The sequence below is a fragment of the Narcine bancroftii genome, chromosome 1 (genome assembly GCF_036971445.1).
Source record: "Narcine bancroftii isolate sNarBan1 chromosome 1, sNarBan1.hap1, whole genome shotgun sequence".
In the NCBI taxonomy this organism is placed as follows: Eukaryota; Metazoa; Chordata; class Chondrichthyes; order Torpediniformes; family Narcinidae; genus Narcine; species Narcine bancroftii.
The window spans coordinates 157418997-157438455 of NC_091469.1; the positions used below are offsets into that span (position 1 = coordinate 157418997).

A 19459-nucleotide genomic window follows, 5' to 3' on the forward strand; every position below is an offset into this window, starting at 1 on the left:
AATGGATATATATCAAACCAATTTAAATTAAGCAGGTCAACTAGGCAGGGATGTCCACTATCTCCTTCACTGTTCACATTAGCTATAGAACCCTTGGCAGAACTGATAAGAACAGAAAATAAAATAAAAGAGAAGGAATACTATTTGCAGATGACATCATAGTATACTTAACAGAACCAGAATTATCAATAAAAGAATTACATAAGAAATTGAAGAAATATGGAGAAGTGTCGGGTTACAAGATCAACGCAAATAAAAGTGAAGCCATGCCAATGAATGATGCGGATTTCACAAAGTTTAAGAAAGAATCACCATTTAGATGGCAAACACAAGCAATTCGATACCTAGGTATACAACTAAATAATAATCTAGGCCATCTATACAAACTAAATTATCAGCCATTAATTAAGAAATTACAAGATGACTTAGAACATTGGAAAGATTTACCACTAACACTAATAGGAAGGGTAAATTGCATTAAAATGAATATCTTCCCAAGGATACAATACCTATTTCAATCATTACCAATTCACCGAACAGAGAAACTCTTCAAGGAGCTAAAGAAAATAATTTTAAAAATCTTATGGAAAGGGGGTAAACTGAGGGTAGCGCTAGATAAATTAACAGATTGGCACAAACAAGGGGGCTTACAGCTACCAAACTTTAAGAATTATTATAGAGCAGCACAATTGAGATACCTATCAGATTTTTATCAAACAAGGGAAAAACCAAATTGGACCAGATTAGAGCTAGATAAAATAGGGGAGAAGGTACCTGAACATATACTATATAAGTGGATGAAAAGCTGGTGCAACATAGGAGTTCACCAGTACTGCACCATCTGCTCAACATTTGGAACAAGATTCATGTAGAAAGGAAAAAAACAAATTACCCACTATCAAAATTAATATTGACGCAAAATCAACTAATCCCTTTCACAATAGATAACCTTTCCTTTAGAAAATGGGAGAGAAAAGGGATCAAAAGAATAGAAAATTGTTTTTTGGGAAATAAATTATTATCTTTTGAAGAAATGAAGTACAAATATGGAATAACTCACGGTACAATGTTTGCATACCACCAACTGAAAATCTAAAAGGACAAATTGGGAAGAAGGCTGAGGTTACCAGAAGGAAGCAGTTTTGAATATGTGATAATTAAAAGATTTATAACGAACACGTACATCAAACTGCAAGAGAAAGAAAACGAGGAAACAAGCTGTAAACCCAAATAAAAGTGGGAACAAGGTCTAAACATAAAGATAAAGAATGAAACATGGGAAAAGCTATGCTCCGGAACTATGAGAAATACAATAAACACGAGGTTACATATGATACAATATAATTGGTTACACCATGCCCCAAAAATTAAATAAATGGGACCCAACAGTGTCAGACAGATGTTTTCGCTGTAAGAAGGAAACAGGAACAACAGTACATGCAATTTGGGCATGTGAGAAAGTGAAAAGGTTTTGGGAAGATCTAAATCTGGTATTAAATAAAATCACAAAAAGCATCCCAAAAAATCCAGAGATCTTTCTTCTAAGTAATATAAGAAGTAAAGAACTTGGCCTCGATTTGGTTGAAGCACAAAAAAGATTTATTATGATAGCCTTAGTTGTAGCAAAAAAATGTATAATGTCAACCTGGAAATCAGAAGAGAGCCTGAGAATACAGCAATGGTACATGGAAATGAATAAATGTATTCCATTGGAAAAAATAACATATAATTTAAAAAATAACGTCACAGTATTCGAACAAATTTGGGAACCGTACATGGAACACAACAGAGAGGACCTATCGCGGACCTCCATCCCCTAAAATAATAGAATGAGAAGAAGACGAAATGAACTGACCCAGAGTGTAAAAGTAGATGACACAAATCTCTTGTTTATTCTCATTGTGTGATGACATTGTCTAATGGGTTTAATGTATTGTATATATTGAACGTTTAGTGGGTAGGGAGGGGGTGGGGAGGAGGGAGGGAAGGGAGGGGGGGAAAGGGGAGAAAATGACACTGTGTATATTCAAGAAGGAAATGTTTATGTGTAATTTGGTTAATATGGTTCATAGTGTGAAAAATAAAAAAATTAAAAATAAAAAAAAATATATATATAGCCGAATGCTTTGTTTATCCATTGTTATGAAAATCTTGATGCAAACGTATGCAAATATTTATCCATTTATATCAACAAATTAAAGCTATTTACAGCTGCATCGACAGAGTTTGATTTATTGGAGATAAGATGGTCATTCGGAATATCGCCGCTTACGTTTCTTTGAAGATGACGTTTTGAAATTGGGAAATACTAGATATTGGAAAGTGTCATCCACACTGCTCCCTGTATGTGTCTCGAGGTTCCAATCCAGCTGATGATCAGAACTCCTTCAATGTTGTCCAGGGAGGTGTGTAGTGCACAGGAGACTTGATCTTCTTTCACATCATTGTTTATTTGAGTTAACAACTGTTGCGTAAATCTCAGCTGAAACAGGAACAACTCCATTTTAGAATTTCATTCTATGTATAGAGCTGAACTTTTCAGAAACATACTAAACACAAAATGGAACGAGATAGTACAGGAACAAACCTTTTGGCAGGCATTGTCTGTCCTTGACACAATGCCACTCAAACTAAATCACTTCTGCCCATACGATAAATATCTCTTTCTACAAGTGTCCATCTAGAAGCCGCTTAAACACAATTATATCACTGAAGGCACAGGAGAGACTGCAGTAGCTGGAATCAGAAGCTAATCTGGAATCTGGAGTTCATCCAGATATTTTCGTAATCTCAGAAAAATCTTCTTCATTCTACCATACCATTTGTTGTTTTGTTTTAAACTGTAGATTTAATTACTTTAAGTTCGACTGTCTTCGCTGCTACATCAGGATTTCAACCCACGCGATTAATGATCTGAGACTTTGGTGTTAGGAAATGAACCATGGCGTTATTGTACAGCCGATGAGATGCCCTTGGGCCAACCATTCTCAACCTCATTTGAACTGTGGCCCTTCTAGGACTCTGCTCAACGTTTTTGGCCCCCTCCCCGTAAAGCAGCCAAACTGGTTTCTTCCATGCTTCTCTCCCCTGACATCATTAAAAAAAACACATAAAATGTATGTTTAAAGAATTTCTTGCATGTAGCGTTATGACAATAATGGAACATTTACCTTTTTTTATGTGGGGTGGAAAGAAAACAAAAGCTTTCACTTAAATGTGGTGTGGCCCCTGGAGGGGGTGAGGGGTTGACATAGGGCTGCTCAGGGTCAGTCACTAGAGAGCAACAGCTCACAGGCCGATGTGTCAGAACCGGGAGAACTGATCAGAGATAGGGTATTAACATACTCACACTCATTGATACGATTTGCAGTCTGATCATTTCAGGGTTTCAGTTCAGGTTAACAATGGAGATTACAGACTTTAGCATGTAAACAAACAGGATTTTCCTGCCATAAAAAAACCCACTGGAACTTGATCCTTGCAATTCCCTCCAAATCATGCCCTGACAGACCACAGGCTATTATTTGGATAGGATAGAAGAATGAGGGAAGATTATGAGGGGGATTTACAGAGTAAATGTGAGTAGGTTTCTTCCACTGAGGATAGGTGAGATACAAACCAGAGGGCCTGGGATAATGGTGAAAGGGGGAATGTTTAGGGGGGAACCTCTTCACACAGAGAGTGGTGGGAGTGTGGAAAGATCTGCCAGCAGAAGCGATGAATGCGGGCTCAATTTTAACATTTAAGAAGAATTTGGACAGGTACATGGATGGAAGAGGTATGGAGGGCTATGGACTGGTTGCAGAACAGTGGAATTAGACAAAAAAAAATGGTTTGGCACAGACTAGAAGGGCCAAAGGAGCCTGTTTCTGTGCTGTAATGTTCTCTGGTTCTCTATGGGGAGGTCATTCAAAGTTTGGAGGTGCAAAGGGACTTGGGAATCCTCGTGCAGGATATCCAAAAGGTTAATGTCAAGACTGAGTCAGTGGTGGAGAAGGCAAATGCGATGTTGGTATTCAGATTTCAAATTTTTTGTCAGAGAACATACATGACATCACATACAACCCTGAGATTCCTTTTTCCTGGGGACAAGGCAGAATTTCCACTAATTGGTAGTGCAATAAATAAACAGTACGCAGCGTAAACATGTAAATCAGTGGTCTCAAACTTTTTCTTTCCACTCACTCCCACTTTAAGTATTCCCTATGCCATCGGGGCTCTGTGATTAGTAAGGGATTGCTTAAGGTGGTCTGTGAGTGGGAAGGGAAGGTTGAGAATCACTGCTCTAGACCCAATTGTTACTGGAATATTTTGCTCGAGAAAAATTGTCATTGTCCCATTTCCTTTGGAGTTATGAAACCGTGCACATAACGAGTCAATGAAGTACGATGAAAACAGTGATTTTCAAACTTTTTCTTTCCATCCACATACCACCTTAAGCAATCCCTTACTAATCATAGAGCTCTGATGGCATAGGGAATACTTGAAGTATGTAAATGGAAAGAAAAAGGTTGAGAACCACTGATGTAAACAAATAAAGAACTGTAAACAAATATTGAATGTAAACAAATTGACTGCAAAACAGAGAGAACAAAAATGAAAATCAATAAAGTGCACAAGCAAGAGTCGTTAAATAAGTCCCTGATTGAGTTTGACGTTGAGGAGTCTGATGGTGGAGGGGGAGCAGCTGTTCCTGAACCTGGTGGTGCGAGTCTTGTGGCCCCGAGACCTCTTTCCTGATGGCAGAAGTGCTGGGTGGTTCATATTTAGAGGAATAGTATATAAGAGCAGGGATGTGATGCTGAGGTTTTGTAAGGTACTGGTAGAACCACACTTGGAATTTTGGGTACAGTTTTGGGCTCCTTATTTAAGGCAGGTTGTGCTGGCATTGGAAATGTTTCAGAGAAGATTCCTGGAATTAAGGGATTAGCATATGAGGAAAGTTTGACGGCTCTTGAAGTGAATTCCTTGGAGTTCAGAATAATGAGCATTTGGATGTTGAAAGGCCTGGTAAGAGTAGATGTGACAAAGTAGTTTCCCATGGTAGAGGAGTCTTGGGCAAGAGGGCACAACTTCAGGATTGGAAACAGAGATGCGGAGGGATTTCTTTAGCCAGAGAAGGGTGAACCTCTGGAATTTACTGCCACAGGCTGCTGTGGAGGCCAGGCCATTGGGTACATTTAAGGCAGAGATTGGCAGTATCTGAATAGTCAAGGTATCAAGGGTTATGGGGAGCAGGTAGGGAAGTGAGGCTGAGTGGGAGAATGGATCCTCTCATGTTGGAATGGTGGAGCAGGCTCAAGGGGTTGAATAGCCTACTTCTGCTCCTGTATTTTGTGGTCTTGTGAAGGTCACTCCAGGTGCTGTGCTCTCCAGAGTTCCAGACTCAGTGGGAAACCCGATGCATGTGGTAGCATGGATAACTGTTCTGTGTGCTGTGGTGTAAGTAACCTCTGTGATCAGTGCTACCTTTACATCAGGGAACACAAACTCCCAAGGGAATCGTGTTATTCCTTCAGTGGCCTTGCCATTGGCGATCATGTCTCTCTGTCCATCACGATCTCTGACCCTCCGAATTGTAGTTGTTGCCTCCCCTGTTCTCCTTCGGTGAAGGCTCCGTCTTTGAGCTGAGACTGTAGTCGATGTTGAGGTCATGATTATACAAGGGGTAGAATAATGAAGTGGTTTCCCATTGCCTTCTTCAGTTGCAGGGTCCACACTGGACGGGTAATCCTGGCCATTGATCAGTAGATTCATCTGCCCAGTGTTTTTAGTTGTACAACCATAAATTCCAATTTGTAGAATCTGCTTGTAAAAACCATCCACCACCTGCAACCCATAGCTTCACGTGACCCTGACTGGGAGGCTAAACAGGTAACTACACCTTGCCCAAGGGTGACCTGTACCTATCAGAGAAAAGGAGATTGCAGAACACTAACACCGACGGAATCCATGTAGATGCTGGAATTTCCTGTTCACTGCCACCCAAATTCCTTACCTGTCTCTTCCTTGGCTCTGGGGGCACTTTGGACATTGCTGTAGAGGGACAAACCTGGAGACTTCTGTGGATCTGGAAATCACAGAGATACTTATTGAAACCCCCTCATCCTCTCCCCACTTCATTCTTTCATTAAAACAACCATCTCCACAACTCTGACAGCCCCGCACCTTCCTGTCCTGATAACCCCATCCACCCTCTCCTGCCCTTTTTGCCCTTCTTCCCTCGCGATCCACAGACGTGCTGGAGAAACTCAGCAGGTTACGCAGCAGCCATCAGAACTTTACCTTACCCGACGGGTGCTGCGTGACCTACTGAGTTTTTCCAGCATGTTTGCGGGCTGCACTCGACCCCAGACTTACATTTTTAACATCCTTCTTCCCTTATTCTCCAAAATCTGGGAGAACCTGAACTCCAATTGGAGTCTGCCTCTTCTCCCTGTAGCCGCTTTCCTCTGGGTTCTCCACATCCCAAAGAAAAGCGGGTTGGTAGGTCAATTGGTAAGTATGTCCCTTAAATTGTAATGTCCTGCCCCAAAAGGCAGTTGGTTGCTCCTCTTCTCTCTGCATGCCCCTCTCCCCACCCAAATGCCCCTTTCATCTGCTTGTCACACTCAAATCTTTTGGCCGGCATTGTCTGTGCCTTGAGTGCACGTTCACTGCTCTTAATCTGACAGCAACTTTGTCCCCTCTACCAAAATTCACACCTCACACTTACCCATAGAGTCTCTTTCTCCTACTCTAGCCCATTTGCATTTCCTGCTTCTTGCCTGCCTTGTGGGAAGCAGAAGACGACACCCCTGTGTTGAGATGTAATTACACCACTAGGAGACCAGGAGTCATCCACCGCGATGACCTTGTATATGAAGCAGTCCAGAGATACAATCTAGCTTTCCAGGTTCGTCTTGCAGAGAGACAAGACCTCTTAGTGTACATATTAGTTTATTAAAGCTGTCTTATACTCACACTGCTGGTGTGGTTATTGGCAGTATAACCAGCAAGGTCTTTGGGCCTGTCACACCTTGGGCCTTGCCGCTGCTTCCACCATGAGGGGCTTTACCCACACCCTCCCTCTCAAAGTCAGGATGTCAGACACCAAGCCCACCAAGCAGGGCTAGGTGGGATCCCCGGTGTGTGCTCTCAGCCCAAATGCCTGCTCCCTGACCTACCAGCTGGGAACAGGAATTCCCAGATGGTGTTCACACCACTGCTGGTGTTGGGCTGCACAACCTGATGGCTCCACTCTTTACCTGTTTTTGCTTCCACTTCAGAACGTCTTCGAATGTGAACAGTGCTGTAAATAACAGCATCTGAAGAATCTGGAAAGGACACAGATTTACTGCCTTAGCTCCAAAATCCCACTTTTTAGTTCTTTTTTTGTTACATTTTTGGTGGTAAATCTGGACCAGCTGGAAAAATGGACTGAAAAATGGCAAATGAAATGACAAGTGTGAGGTGTTGCATTTTGGAAGGACAAACCAAGAAAGGACGTACACGGTAATTGGTCGGGCACTGAGGAGTGGGGTAGAACAGAGGGATCTGGAAACACAGATACATAATTCCCTGAAAGTGGCATCACAGGTGGATAGAGTTGTAAAGAGAGCTTTTGGCATCTTGACCTTCATAAATCCAAGTATTGAGTGTAAGAGTTGAGATGTTATGGTAAAGTTCTATAAGACATTGGTGAGGTCCAATTGGAGAATTGGATGCAGTTTTGGTCACCTAACTACAGGAAAAGATATCAATAAGATTGAAAGAATGTAGAGATTTACTGGGATGTTGTCTGGATTTCAGGAACTGAGTTACAGGGAAAGGTTAAACAGGTTTGATTTTATTCCCAGGAGCGTAGAAGAATAAGGGGAGATTTGATAGAAGTATTTAAAATTATGAGGGGGTTAAAGTAAATGTAGACAGATTTTTCCACTGAGGTTAAATGAGAAACAAACCATAGGGTGAAATGGAAACATTTTAGGTGAACATTAGAGGAAAACTTCTTCAGACAGAGAGTGGTGGGTGTATGGAACGAGCTGCCAGTTGATGAATGTGGACTCAATTTTAACATTTAAGAAGAATTTGGACAGGTACATGGATGGGAGAGGTATGGAGGGTGATGGACATGGTGCAGGTCAGTGGGACTGGGCAAAAAAAAATGGTTCGGCACAAAGAACCTAGAAGGGTCGAAGGGGCCTTTTTCTGTGCTGTAATGTACTATGGTTCAAATTCAATACAATTACTGCATTAATCTGCAATTCAAACTATTCACACAAAACACAATTTACAAATTAAAACATGAACATCTCTGTCGATACTGTCAAACCCTTGGGGAGCCATCTGTTCAGGGAGACCCTCCAAGCTGCCCGTGAGCACTGAGTGCTCCTTTTCCAGGGATACACGGCACACAGGGGTCCTCACCTTCTTGCCTGTTAGCCCTTGGACCTTCACTTCTTCATTCCTTTGATCAGCCCACGATGCCTGCCCTGACAGCCTCTCCCAACACTCCTCCTGCTCCAAGCCCATCCCTCAATCTCTGAATCCCCTCTTCACCTTGCCAGCGATGGCCCTTCCTTGATTGGCTTCATCTCTTGCCAACCCTACCCCAGCCATTATAGCTCATTCTCCCTGCGTACAGAGAGCCTTCTCTTCCACTTGCCTGGTCCCTGTTACAAAACCAACAGATGGAAAATAAACAGATAAGAAAATCATGGAAAAGGAGGATTTCTGCAGGCTCCCTGTGGTTTTGCTGCTTGCCAAGTTTTCATTGCTCCTTAACCATCTCCATCTCCTTTAGCAGTCAGTAAAAACTTGGAGGGCAGCCTGTCACTCCTGCCTCTTCAATGGAGATCACAATGTATTTAACTTCGGCTGCAAGTCTCTATCCAACCTCTGCATGATAAATTTCACCCACCCCCACCCCGTGTACATCAAGTATGTGATGAAAATTCTGATGAAGGTTTTTCAAACTCTAACCACTGTTTTTCACTTTAAGGGTTGTGTGGTTTGCTAAATGTTTCTTCTTTTAAAATCGAAACCAGCTCTTCCTCAAAAATATTCAAGATTCTGCTTCTGCCTTTTTGGTGAAGGAAAATCATCTGAAAAAAAAATGACCTCAGCTCTGAGAAAATAATAAGTTGAGATGATATAGTAAAGTTGTACTAGGCACTGGTGAGGCCAAATTGAAGTATTGTGTCCAATTTTCGGCACCTAAGTCCAGGAAAGATCATAGTAAGATAGAAAGAGTGCAGAGATTTACTAGGATGTTGCCCGGACTTCAGGAGCTGAGTTACAGGGAAAGATTAAACAGGTTAGGACTTTATTCCCTGAAGCGCAGAAGAATGAAGGGAAATTTCATAGAGGCACATAAAAATTATAATGGGTGTAGACAAAGTAAATGCGAGCAGACTTTTTCCACTGGGGGTTGGTGAGATATGGGGTAAGGGTGAAAGGTAAAATGTTGAAAGGGCACATTCGGAAGAGTGGTGGGAGTGTGGAAGAAGCTGCCAGCTGAAGTGAGGAATGCAGGCCGATTTTGGCATTTACCAAACATTTGGACTACAACGTGGGTGGGAGTGGTATGGTATGGGTACAGGCCAATGGGACTAGGCTCAGTTAGTGTAGCAGTTAGCACAACGAGATCACATCCAATGCTGTCTATAAGGTGTTTGTACGTTTTCCCAATATGTGCATGGGTTTCCTCCCACTGCCCAAAATGTATAGGGTTGAAGGTTAATTGGATGTAACTGGGGGGCTCGTCGGCACACACTAGATGGGCTGAAGGGCCTGTTTCAGTGCGGTAGTGTTCGATGGTTTTATCCATCTTTTCTGGAGCTTAATGCAGTCTTCTCCCACGTTACAGTCTATTACCCCCATCCATAATAGTCCCTGTTCCCACGCCATTCATTTCACATCTGCCATTGAAGCAAATGCCCCAATTATTTCTCCAGCCCAGTCACCTCTTAGCTGGGCTTAACTCCTGTTATCCAAAATGGTACCAGTTCAGCAAAGCAAAAAAATCTCTTTTGTTCTCATCCATAATCTGACCCAACTCCATATTCCTGAGATCTTTGCCATTTTACTGTAGTAATAGAGTGCTACCACTAGTAGGAGTCGGAGACAAGTTTGTGGAATCTTGGGAATTCAAGATAGATGCCTCCACATGAGGTCTTAGTCCTGTGTGCTTTAGTTAAGAAGGAATAGTTGTTTAAAAAAAAACCCAAGTTTCTTTATTGAAATAAAAGAAACAAAGAAACATCACATGTTACTAGGAGTGGCAGAAGCTGGACCAGGCTGAAAGAAAACACCACAGTGTGAAGAGTGAGTATCAGTCAATAGCAGTAGAGACATGGAAAGTGTAAAGGCTCCTGATGCCGTAAATTGGACTGGAAATGTCGACATCAAGTGGAAGCTATTTAAACAAATATTCAGGCTTTACCTGCAGGCCATTGGAATCGAGAGCAAACCTGATACACAGAAGATTCTACTACTTGTTACCGTGGTGGGGTCTCAAGCTCTAGAGGTTTTCAACACATTTGTTTTTGCCAAGGGATGTATTATAGACCACCTAATGGAGAATGAGGACTAGAGGAGCAAATCTATAGAGAGACAGCAGATATTTGTAATAAGCACAGGGTTGTGATTTCCAAATATAGATTGGGAAACCGATTCTGTGATAGGGTTGGGTGGATTGGAGTTTGTAAAATGTGGTGGCAGTGTTGGATCTACTGTTGCGGAATGTGATAGGTCAGATGATGGAGGTAGGTGTTGGGAGTACTTTGGGTCCAGTGATCATGGTGCCATTCGCTTCAATCTAATTATGGAAAGGGATAGATCAGGGCCTAGGGTTGAGGTTTTCGAGTGGGGAAAATCTAGATTTGAGGAATGCAAAAATTTACAAGGAGTGGATTGGGACAATTTGTCTTATGGGCAGCATGTAGTAGAGAAATGGAGGTCCTTTAAAGGAAAGATTTTCAGGGTACAAAATCTTTATGTTCCTGTTAGGTTCAAAGGCAAAGTCAAAAGTTTGAGAGATCCATGGCTTTCAAAAGATATAGGAAATTTGGTTCGAAAATAGAGGGAGACTTACAATAAATGTAAGAAACAAGGAATAAAGGAGATGTTTGGAGAATACATTAAATGTAAAAAGAACCTTAAGAAAGAAATTAGAAAAGCTAAAAGCTATAGCAAGCAGGGTGAAAATAAATCCAAAGGGTTTCTACAAATATGTTAATAGCAAAAGGGGAGAGAGGGATAAAATCAGTCCCCAAGAGAATCACAGTGGACAACTGTGTGTGGAGCCAAAAGAGATGGGGGTAGATCTTGAACAATTTCTTTTCTTCAGTATTCACTAAGGAGAAAGATATTGAATCGTGCAGGGTAAAGGAATCAAAGAGGGTAATTATGGAGACTCTAGAAATTAAAAAAGAGGAAGTACTGGAGCTTTGAAGCAGATAAATGTGGATAAGTCTCCAGGTCCCGATGGGATTTTCCCCAGGACCTTGAGAGAAGTTTGTGAGGAAATAGCGGAGGCTCTGACAGTGGTTTTTCAAATGTCATTAGAGACGGGTATCGTGCCAGACGGTTGGGGTATTGCACGTATGGTTCCATTGTTTAAAAAGGGTTCGAGGAGCAAGCCTAGCAATTATCGTTCTGCAAGTTTTTATCTTTGTGGTAGGTAAATTGATGGAAAGTGGTCTTAGAGACTGTGTGTATATGTAAGTATCTGGAGAGAAGAGGTCAGATCAGGAATATTCAACATGGATTTGTGCGTGGAAAGTCACGTTTGATCAATCTTGTTGAATTTTTGAAGAGATGACTAGGAATGTTGATGAGGGTAGAGCAGTGGATGTTGTCTATATGGACCAGTAAGGTCTTCGATAAGGTTCCGCATGGAAGGTTATTCAGGAAGGTTCAGTCGTTAGGTATTAATTTTGAGATAGTCATATGGATTCACCAGTGGCTGGAAGGGAGATGCCATAGAGTTAGAGTGGATAACTGTTTGTCTGGCTGGAAGCTGGTGACAAGCTGATCTGGATTGGGACCTTTGTTGTTTGTCTTATACATCAATGATCTGGATGATGGGGCGGTAAACTGGATTAGTAAATAGGCAGATGGTATTACAATAGGTGGAATTGTGGATATTTTTAAAGTTTGTAGAAGAGTTTGGACTGCTTAGGAGAGTGGGCTGAAAGATGGCAGATGGAGTTTAATACTGAGAAGTGTGAAGTGCTCCATTTTGGAAGAAATAATCAAAACAGGGTGTACGTAGTAAATAAACATAGAAACATAAACATAGAAGATAGGAGCAGGAGTAGGTCATTCGGCCCTTCGAGCCTGCTCCACCATTCAGTGAGATCATGGCTGACAATAGACAATAGACAATAGACAATAGGAGCTGGAGTAGGCCCTTCGGCCCTTCGAGCCAGCACCGCCATTTTCCAGATCATGGCTGATCACTACCATCAGTACCCCTTTCCAGCCTTATCCCCATAACCCTTAACTCCTTTGCCCACTAGAGTCTTATCTAACTCTCTTTTGAACATAATCAGCGAATCTGCCTCTACCACCCTCTGTGGCAGAGCATTCCACAGATTCACACTTCTCTGGGTCAAAAAATGTTTTCTCATCTCCGTCGTAAAGGGCCTACCCTGTATTCTTAAACTATGCCCTCTAGTCCTCGTCTCCCCCATCATTGGGAACAAGTATTCCGACTTCATCCTGTCTATCCCCCTGATGATTTTGTATACCTCAATCATGTCCCCCCTCATCCTTCTAAACTCCATCAGATACAAGTCCAGTTTTTCTAGCCTTTCAGCATATGTCAACCCCGCCATCCCTGGAACTAACCTTGTAAATCTGCGCTGCACACCCTCTATAGCTAGTATGTCCTTCCTCAAAATTGGAGACCAGAACTGGACGCAATACTCCAGGTGGGGTCTCACCAGGGCCCTGTACAACTGCAGAAGGGCGTCTCTGTTCCTACACTCCAATCCCCTCTTTATGAAAGCCAACATGCCATTTGCCTTCTTCACAGCTTTCTGAACCTGCATGCTAGTCTTCAGTGACCGGTAAACAAGTACTCCCAGTTCAATTTGCTCCTCCCCACTCTCTAGCTTGTCTCCATTTAAATAATACTCAGCTTTCCTATTATTGCCCCCAAAATGGATAACCTCACATTTGCTTACATTGAACGTCATCTTCCATTCAGCAGCCCACTCCCCCAACCTGTCCAAGTCCCTCTGCATTTTCCTGACATCCTCCTCACACCCCACACCGCCACCCAGTTTCGTGTCATCTGCAAATTTGCTCAAGTTATTAATAATCCCCTCATCCAAATCATTTACATAAATTACAAACAACTGAGGACCCAATACCGATCCCTGCGGCACTCCACTCGTCACATTCTGCCATCCTGAAAAAGACCCGCTTACCCCAACCCTTTGTTTCCTATTTCTTAACCAATTTCCTATCCATGTCAGCACCTTACCTCCAATACCATGCTCCCTGATCTTGCCCACTAGTCTCCCGTGCGGTACCTTATCAAAGGCCTTCTGGAAGTCCAAATACACCACATCCACTGGCTCTCCCGAGTCCACCCTCTTTGTCACATCCTCAAAAAATTCCAGAAGGTTAGTCAAGCATGACTTACCCTTAAGGAATCCATGCTGACTAGCCCTTATACTATTATTTCTGCCTAAGTGTTCTGCTATTACTCCTTTTATGATGGACTCCAATATCTTCCCCACCACCGACGTCAGGCTGACCGGTCTATAATTTCCCGTTTTCTCCCTCCCTCCCTTCTTAAAAATCGGCACCACATCAGCCACTCTCCAATCCTCAGGGACCTCCCCCGAATCTATGGACTTTGGAAAATGTCGACCAGTGCCTCCACAATTTCCATAGCAACTTCTTTAAGCACCCTGGGATGCAGCCCATCAGGCCCTGGGGTTTTATCAGCCCTCAGTCCCAACAATTTACTCACAACCTCCTGCTTCTAGATCTGGATATCCATTAGATCCCCTACTTCCCCAGGAAAGTTCCCCAAGTCTCTTGATACCGCATGACCACTACCCCCTAACTGACCATAACCTATATCCTCCTTGGTGAAGACAGTTGCAAAGTATTTGTTAAATTCTTCAGCCATCTCCTTGTTTCCGGTAATAATTTCACCCTTTTCCATTCATAATGGACCAATTTTAGACTGAACCAATTTCTTCCTCTTCACATATTTAAAAAAGCTTTTGCTATCCTCCATTATATTATTTGCTAATTTCCTCTCGTACTTCATTTTCCCCTCTCTTATGACTTTCTTAGTTACCCTCTGATGTTCTTTGAAGGTTTCCCAATCCTCTAACTTCCCACTCCACTTTGCTATCTTATACTTACTCCCTTTGGATTTGATATTACACTTGATTTCATTAGTTAGCCACGACTGCCATTTGCATCTCCTCGAGCCTTTCCTCCACTTTGGAATAAATTTGTCCTGAAACCTGTGAAAAATGTCCAAAAATACCTGCCATTTTTCCCCAGTTGTCCTCCCAGCTAGAGTATCTTTCCATTTTATTTTGGCTAGCTCCTCCCTCATAGCTGCATAATCCCCTTTATTTAACTGCAGCACAGATGCTTCCAACTTCCTTTCTTTTTCCCTTTCTAATTGCAGCTCAAAAGTAACCATACCATGGTTCCCCTACATCGAGGTCACTTATTAACTCTGCATCACTGCACAGCACCAAGTCGAGAATCGACTTCCCCCTGGTAGGTTCCTCCACCAGCTGCTCCAAGAAAGTATCTCGTAGACATTCAATAAACTCAGTCTCTTCTGCTCCTGCCCCCGTCTGATTATCCCAGTCCACCTTCATGTTAAAGTCCCCCATAACTACTGTATTGCTACCACTTTGACATGCCACTCTTAATTCCTGATTTATACTTCTACTGATATCTAAGCTACTTTTCGGAGGCCTGTAAATGACCCCCATTATGGTCCTCATGCCTTTACAATTTCTTAATTCTATCCAAACAGTCTCTACCCCACCTGTTTCAATGTCTTTCCTTTCAAACGCCTGAATTTCATTTCTTACCAACAGAGCTACCCCACCTCCTCTTCCTAACTTTCTGTCTTTTCTATAGGACGTGTACCCTGGAACATTTATTTCCCAATCTTGCCCTTCCCGCAGCCATGACTCCGTTACTCCGACAATATCATAACCTCCCATTGCCATTTGTGCCTCAAGCTCATCCATTTTATTCCTTACACTCCGTGCATTCATACACAATACCTTGATACCATATCTCCTTTCTCCCTCCACCTTTGTTCTCGATGCACTTGCCCCTACTCTCCTATTCTTTTTAGTTCCATTTTTCCTTATTGTATAACGGAAACGCCCCTATATTCACTCTCCTATCTGCTTCCCTATCAGTCCTGTTCCCTTCCCCATGCCAAATTAGTTTAAATCAAATCTGACAGCATTTTTAAACCTAACTGCCAGTATATTGGCCCCCATTGCATTCAGGTGTAAACCATCCCTCCTGTAGAGGCCTTGTCTTCCCCAGAAGAGATCCCAATGGTCAATGAACCTGAATACCTGCACTCTGCACCATTCCTCCAGCCACATTCCTCCCGCCTTCTCTCCATAACCCCTAATTCCCTTATACTGAAGAAATATATCTAATTCCTCTTAAATATATTAAATGAACCTGCCTCTACTGTTCTCTGTGGCAATGAATTCCACAGATTTACCCTCTGGGTAAAGAAATTCCTCCTCATCTCGGTTCTAAATGGTTTGCCTATTACCCTCGAACCATGGCCCCGGGTTTTGGACTCCCCTAACATTGGAGACATCCCTTCCGCATCCATTCTGTCCAGTCCTGCCAGAATTTTATATGTCTCTATGAGATCCCCTCTCAATCTTCTAAACTCCAGCGAGTACAATCCCAAATTGTGCAATCTTTCCTCCTAAGTCATTTCTGCCATTCCAGGTATCAGCCTGGTGAATCGCCTCTGCACTCCCTCCATTGCAAGAACATCCTTCCTTAGATAAGGTGACCAAAACTGCACACAATACTCCAGGTGGGGTCTCACCAAGGCCCTGTACAGCTGCAGTAAGGTATCCTTGTTCCTATACTCAAACCCTCTTGATATGAAGGCCAACCTACCATTTGCCTTTTTAACCACCTGCTGTACCTGCATGCTCGCCTTCAGAGACTGGTGTACAAGTACCCCTAGGTCTCTCTGCACTTCCCCATCTCTTAATCCATTGCCATTCAAATAGTAATCTGTCCTCCGGATTGTATTACCAAAGTGGATAACCTCACATTGATCCACATTGTAGTGCATTTGCCATGTATCTCCCCAGACCCCCAATTTATCCAAATCACACTGGAGCTTCCTGACCCCCTCTTCCGTGCACACAACCCCTCCCAGTTAAGTGTCGTCTGCAAATTTGGAGATATTCCATCCAATCCCCTCATCCAGATCATTAATGTAAATTGTGAACAGCTGGGGTCCCAGTACAGATCCCTGTGGCACCCCACTGGTCACCGCCTGCCACTCAGAAAACGAGCCGTTTATCCCAACTCTCTGTCTTCTACCTGCCAGCCAGTTCTCAATCCACATCAATACTTTGCCCCCAATCCCATGAGCCTTGATTTTGGAAGCCAGTCGTTTATGCGGACCTTATCGAAGGCCTTTTGGAAGTCCAGATACACCACATCCACTGGCTCTCCCCCATCTATTTTACCTGTCACCATCTCAAAGAATTCCAATAGATTTGTCAAGCACAATTTACCTTTTGTAAATCCATGTTGACTCCATTCGATCCCTTCTCTGCTCGTCATATGCTCTGCTATTACATCCTTAATAATGGATTCCATCATTTTGCCCACTACTGATGTAAGGCTCACCGGCCGATAATTCCCCGCTTTTTCTCTACCCCCTTTTTAAATAATGGGGTAACATTAGCTACCCTCCAATCCATGGGTAATGATCCTGAGTCTATCCAGTTCTGGAAAATAATTCTTAAAGCATCTGCTATCTGAATGGCCACTTCCTTGAGTACCCTAGGATGTAGATTATCAGGCCCTTGGGATTTATCTGCCTTCAATCCCATCAATTTCCCCAAGACCATGTCCTTAGAGATACTGATTTCTTTCAGTTCCTCCCTTCCATTAGTCTCTATGTTTCCCAACATCCTTGGGAGGTTATTTGTATCCTCTCTTGTAAAAACTGAACTAAAGTAAGAATTTAATTGGTCTGCCATTTCCTTATTCCCCATTATATATTCCCCTGATTCCGACTGCAAGGGACCTACTCTGGATTTCACCAATCTTTTCCTCTTGACATATTTATAAAAGCTTTTGCAGTCGGTTTTTATATTTGCCGCAAGCTTACTTTCGTAATTTATTTTTGCTCTCTTGATTAATCCCTTTGTCCTCCTTTGCTACATCTTGAACTGTTCCCAGTCTTCGGTTGTGGTACTTTTTTTGGCCAATTGATATGCTCTCTCTTTGGACCTAATGCTGTCTCTAATTTCCCTTGTTATCCACGGTTGAGTCACCTTTTTTCGTTTATTTTTATGCCAAACTGGTATAAACGATTTCTGCAATTTTTCCATTAGATCTGTGAATGCTTTCCATTGTCTATCCACAGTCAACTCCCCCATAAACATCACCCAATCCATCTTACTCAACTCCCATCTCATACCATCATAATTCCCTTTATTTAAATTCAGGACCTTAGTCTCGGTTTTAATTTCATCACTCTCCATGTCGAGTGAGAATTCGATCATTTTGTGATCGCTCCTACCCAAAGGGCCTTGTACAACAAGATTGCTGATTAGCCCCTTATCATTGCATAATACCCAGTCTAAAATGGCCTGCTCCCGAGTTGGTTCCTCGACATATTGGTCTAGATAACCGTCCCGTAAACATTCAAGGAATGGGAGGGCATTGAGGAATGCAGTGGAGCAGAAAGATCTAGGAATAACGGTTCATCGTTCCCTGAAGGTAGAATCTCATGTGAAGAAGGGTTTTGGTATGTTGACCTTTATAAATCAATGCATAGAATACAGGAGTTGGGAGGTAATGTTAAGACTGTTCAAGGCATTGGTGAGGCCAAATTTAGATACTGTGTGCAGTCTGGTCACCGAATTATAGGAAGGATATCAACAAGGTAGAGAGAGTGCAGAGAAGATTTGTGTAAATGTTACCTGGGTTTCAGAATCTAGATTATAAAGAAAGATTGAGAAGATTAGGTCTTTATTATTTGGACTGTAGAAGGTTGAGAGGGGATTTGATAGAGGTATTTAAGATTATGAGGGAAATAGATAGAGTTGATGTGGATTGGCTTTTTCCCTTGAAGGTAGGAGAGATTGAAACAAGAGGTCATGAGTTAAGAGTTAAGGGGTAAAAGTTTAGAAGTAACATAATGGGAAACTTCTTCACTCAGAGAGTGGTGGCTGAGTGGAATGAGCTTCCGGGAGAAATAATGGGGGAAGGGGAAGGGGAAGGGTCCATTTTGTCATTTAAGGAAAAAGAGGTTAGGATGGGAGGGGAATGGAGGGTTATGGGCACGGTGCAGGTAGGTGGAAGTAGAGGAGAGGACTTGGTTCGGTGCAGACTAGAAGGGCCGAGATGTCCTGTTTCTGTGCTGTAATCGTTATATGGTTATATAATAGAAGGCATAAATGGGGTACGTGTACATGGATGACAAGATCCTCTGGGAATGGACATAACAACACAACAAGAGGTTCATCAAAGTGCTACAACGCATCCAGATGTATGGATTAAAGTTAAACAGAGAAAAGTGTCAGTTTGGTGTGAAGGAAATCACCTTTCTGGGAGATAAACTGTCAGAAGCAGGTGTGGAGCCTGACAAGAGCAAGGTGAAAGCCATTTTAGAGATGCCCAGACCCACTGACAAAAAAGACATATTGGGAGTGCTGGGAATTGGTGTATTACCACACATTGGTAAATTCATACCAAACCCCTCTTCCAAAGCAATGTACCTAAGGAAGATGATACAGGACAAATGTGAATTCAAGTGGACAGACAACTGCGACGAAGAATGGGGACAACTGAAGGCCACTCTAACTACAGAACTAGTACTTTTGACTTTCTTTGATGCATCCAGAAGGACAAAAATATCCACGAATGCTTCAAAAGATGGAATAGGTGCCATACTCCAGGCTGTGGGAGAAGATTGGAGGCCAGTAGCAGATGCATCAAGGACGATGACAACATTTGGATGTCGATATGCACAGATCGAGAAAGAGAGTCTTGGTCTGATCTATGGACTCGATAAATTCCACAGTTATGTGTATGGTCAACCAACATTCATGGCAGAAATAATCAAGAGAAATCTCAGTGAAATGTCGCTACAAATCCAAAGATTGATGATGAAGCTACAGAGTTATGACTGAATTGGTGTACACACCGGGGAAACTTATTGTGTTAGCTGATGCGTTATCCAGGG

At 42.5% G+C, this 19459-nt stretch overlaps 1 protein-coding gene across 2 annotated transcripts in view; it reads right to left on the reverse strand.

Moving 5' to 3' along the window:
- Window positions 1-2338: 2338 nt before the first annotated feature.
- Window positions 2339-19459, reverse strand: part of LOC138765294 (uncharacterized) — a 93182-nt gene continuing 76061 nt past the window's right edge. For both annotated transcript variants that reach the window (XM_069942345.1, XM_069942340.1), the window contains 3 exons: window positions 7248-7316; window positions 5999-6070; window positions 2339-2482 (listed from right to left, as the gene is read on the reverse strand). In XM_069942345.1, coding sequence (XP_069798446.1) covers window positions 2442-2482; window positions 5999-6070; window positions 7248-7316 — 182 coding nt within the window. In that variant the 3' untranslated portion in view covers window positions 2339-2441. The remainder of the gene's footprint in view (window positions 2483-5998; window positions 6071-7247; window positions 7317-19459) is intronic.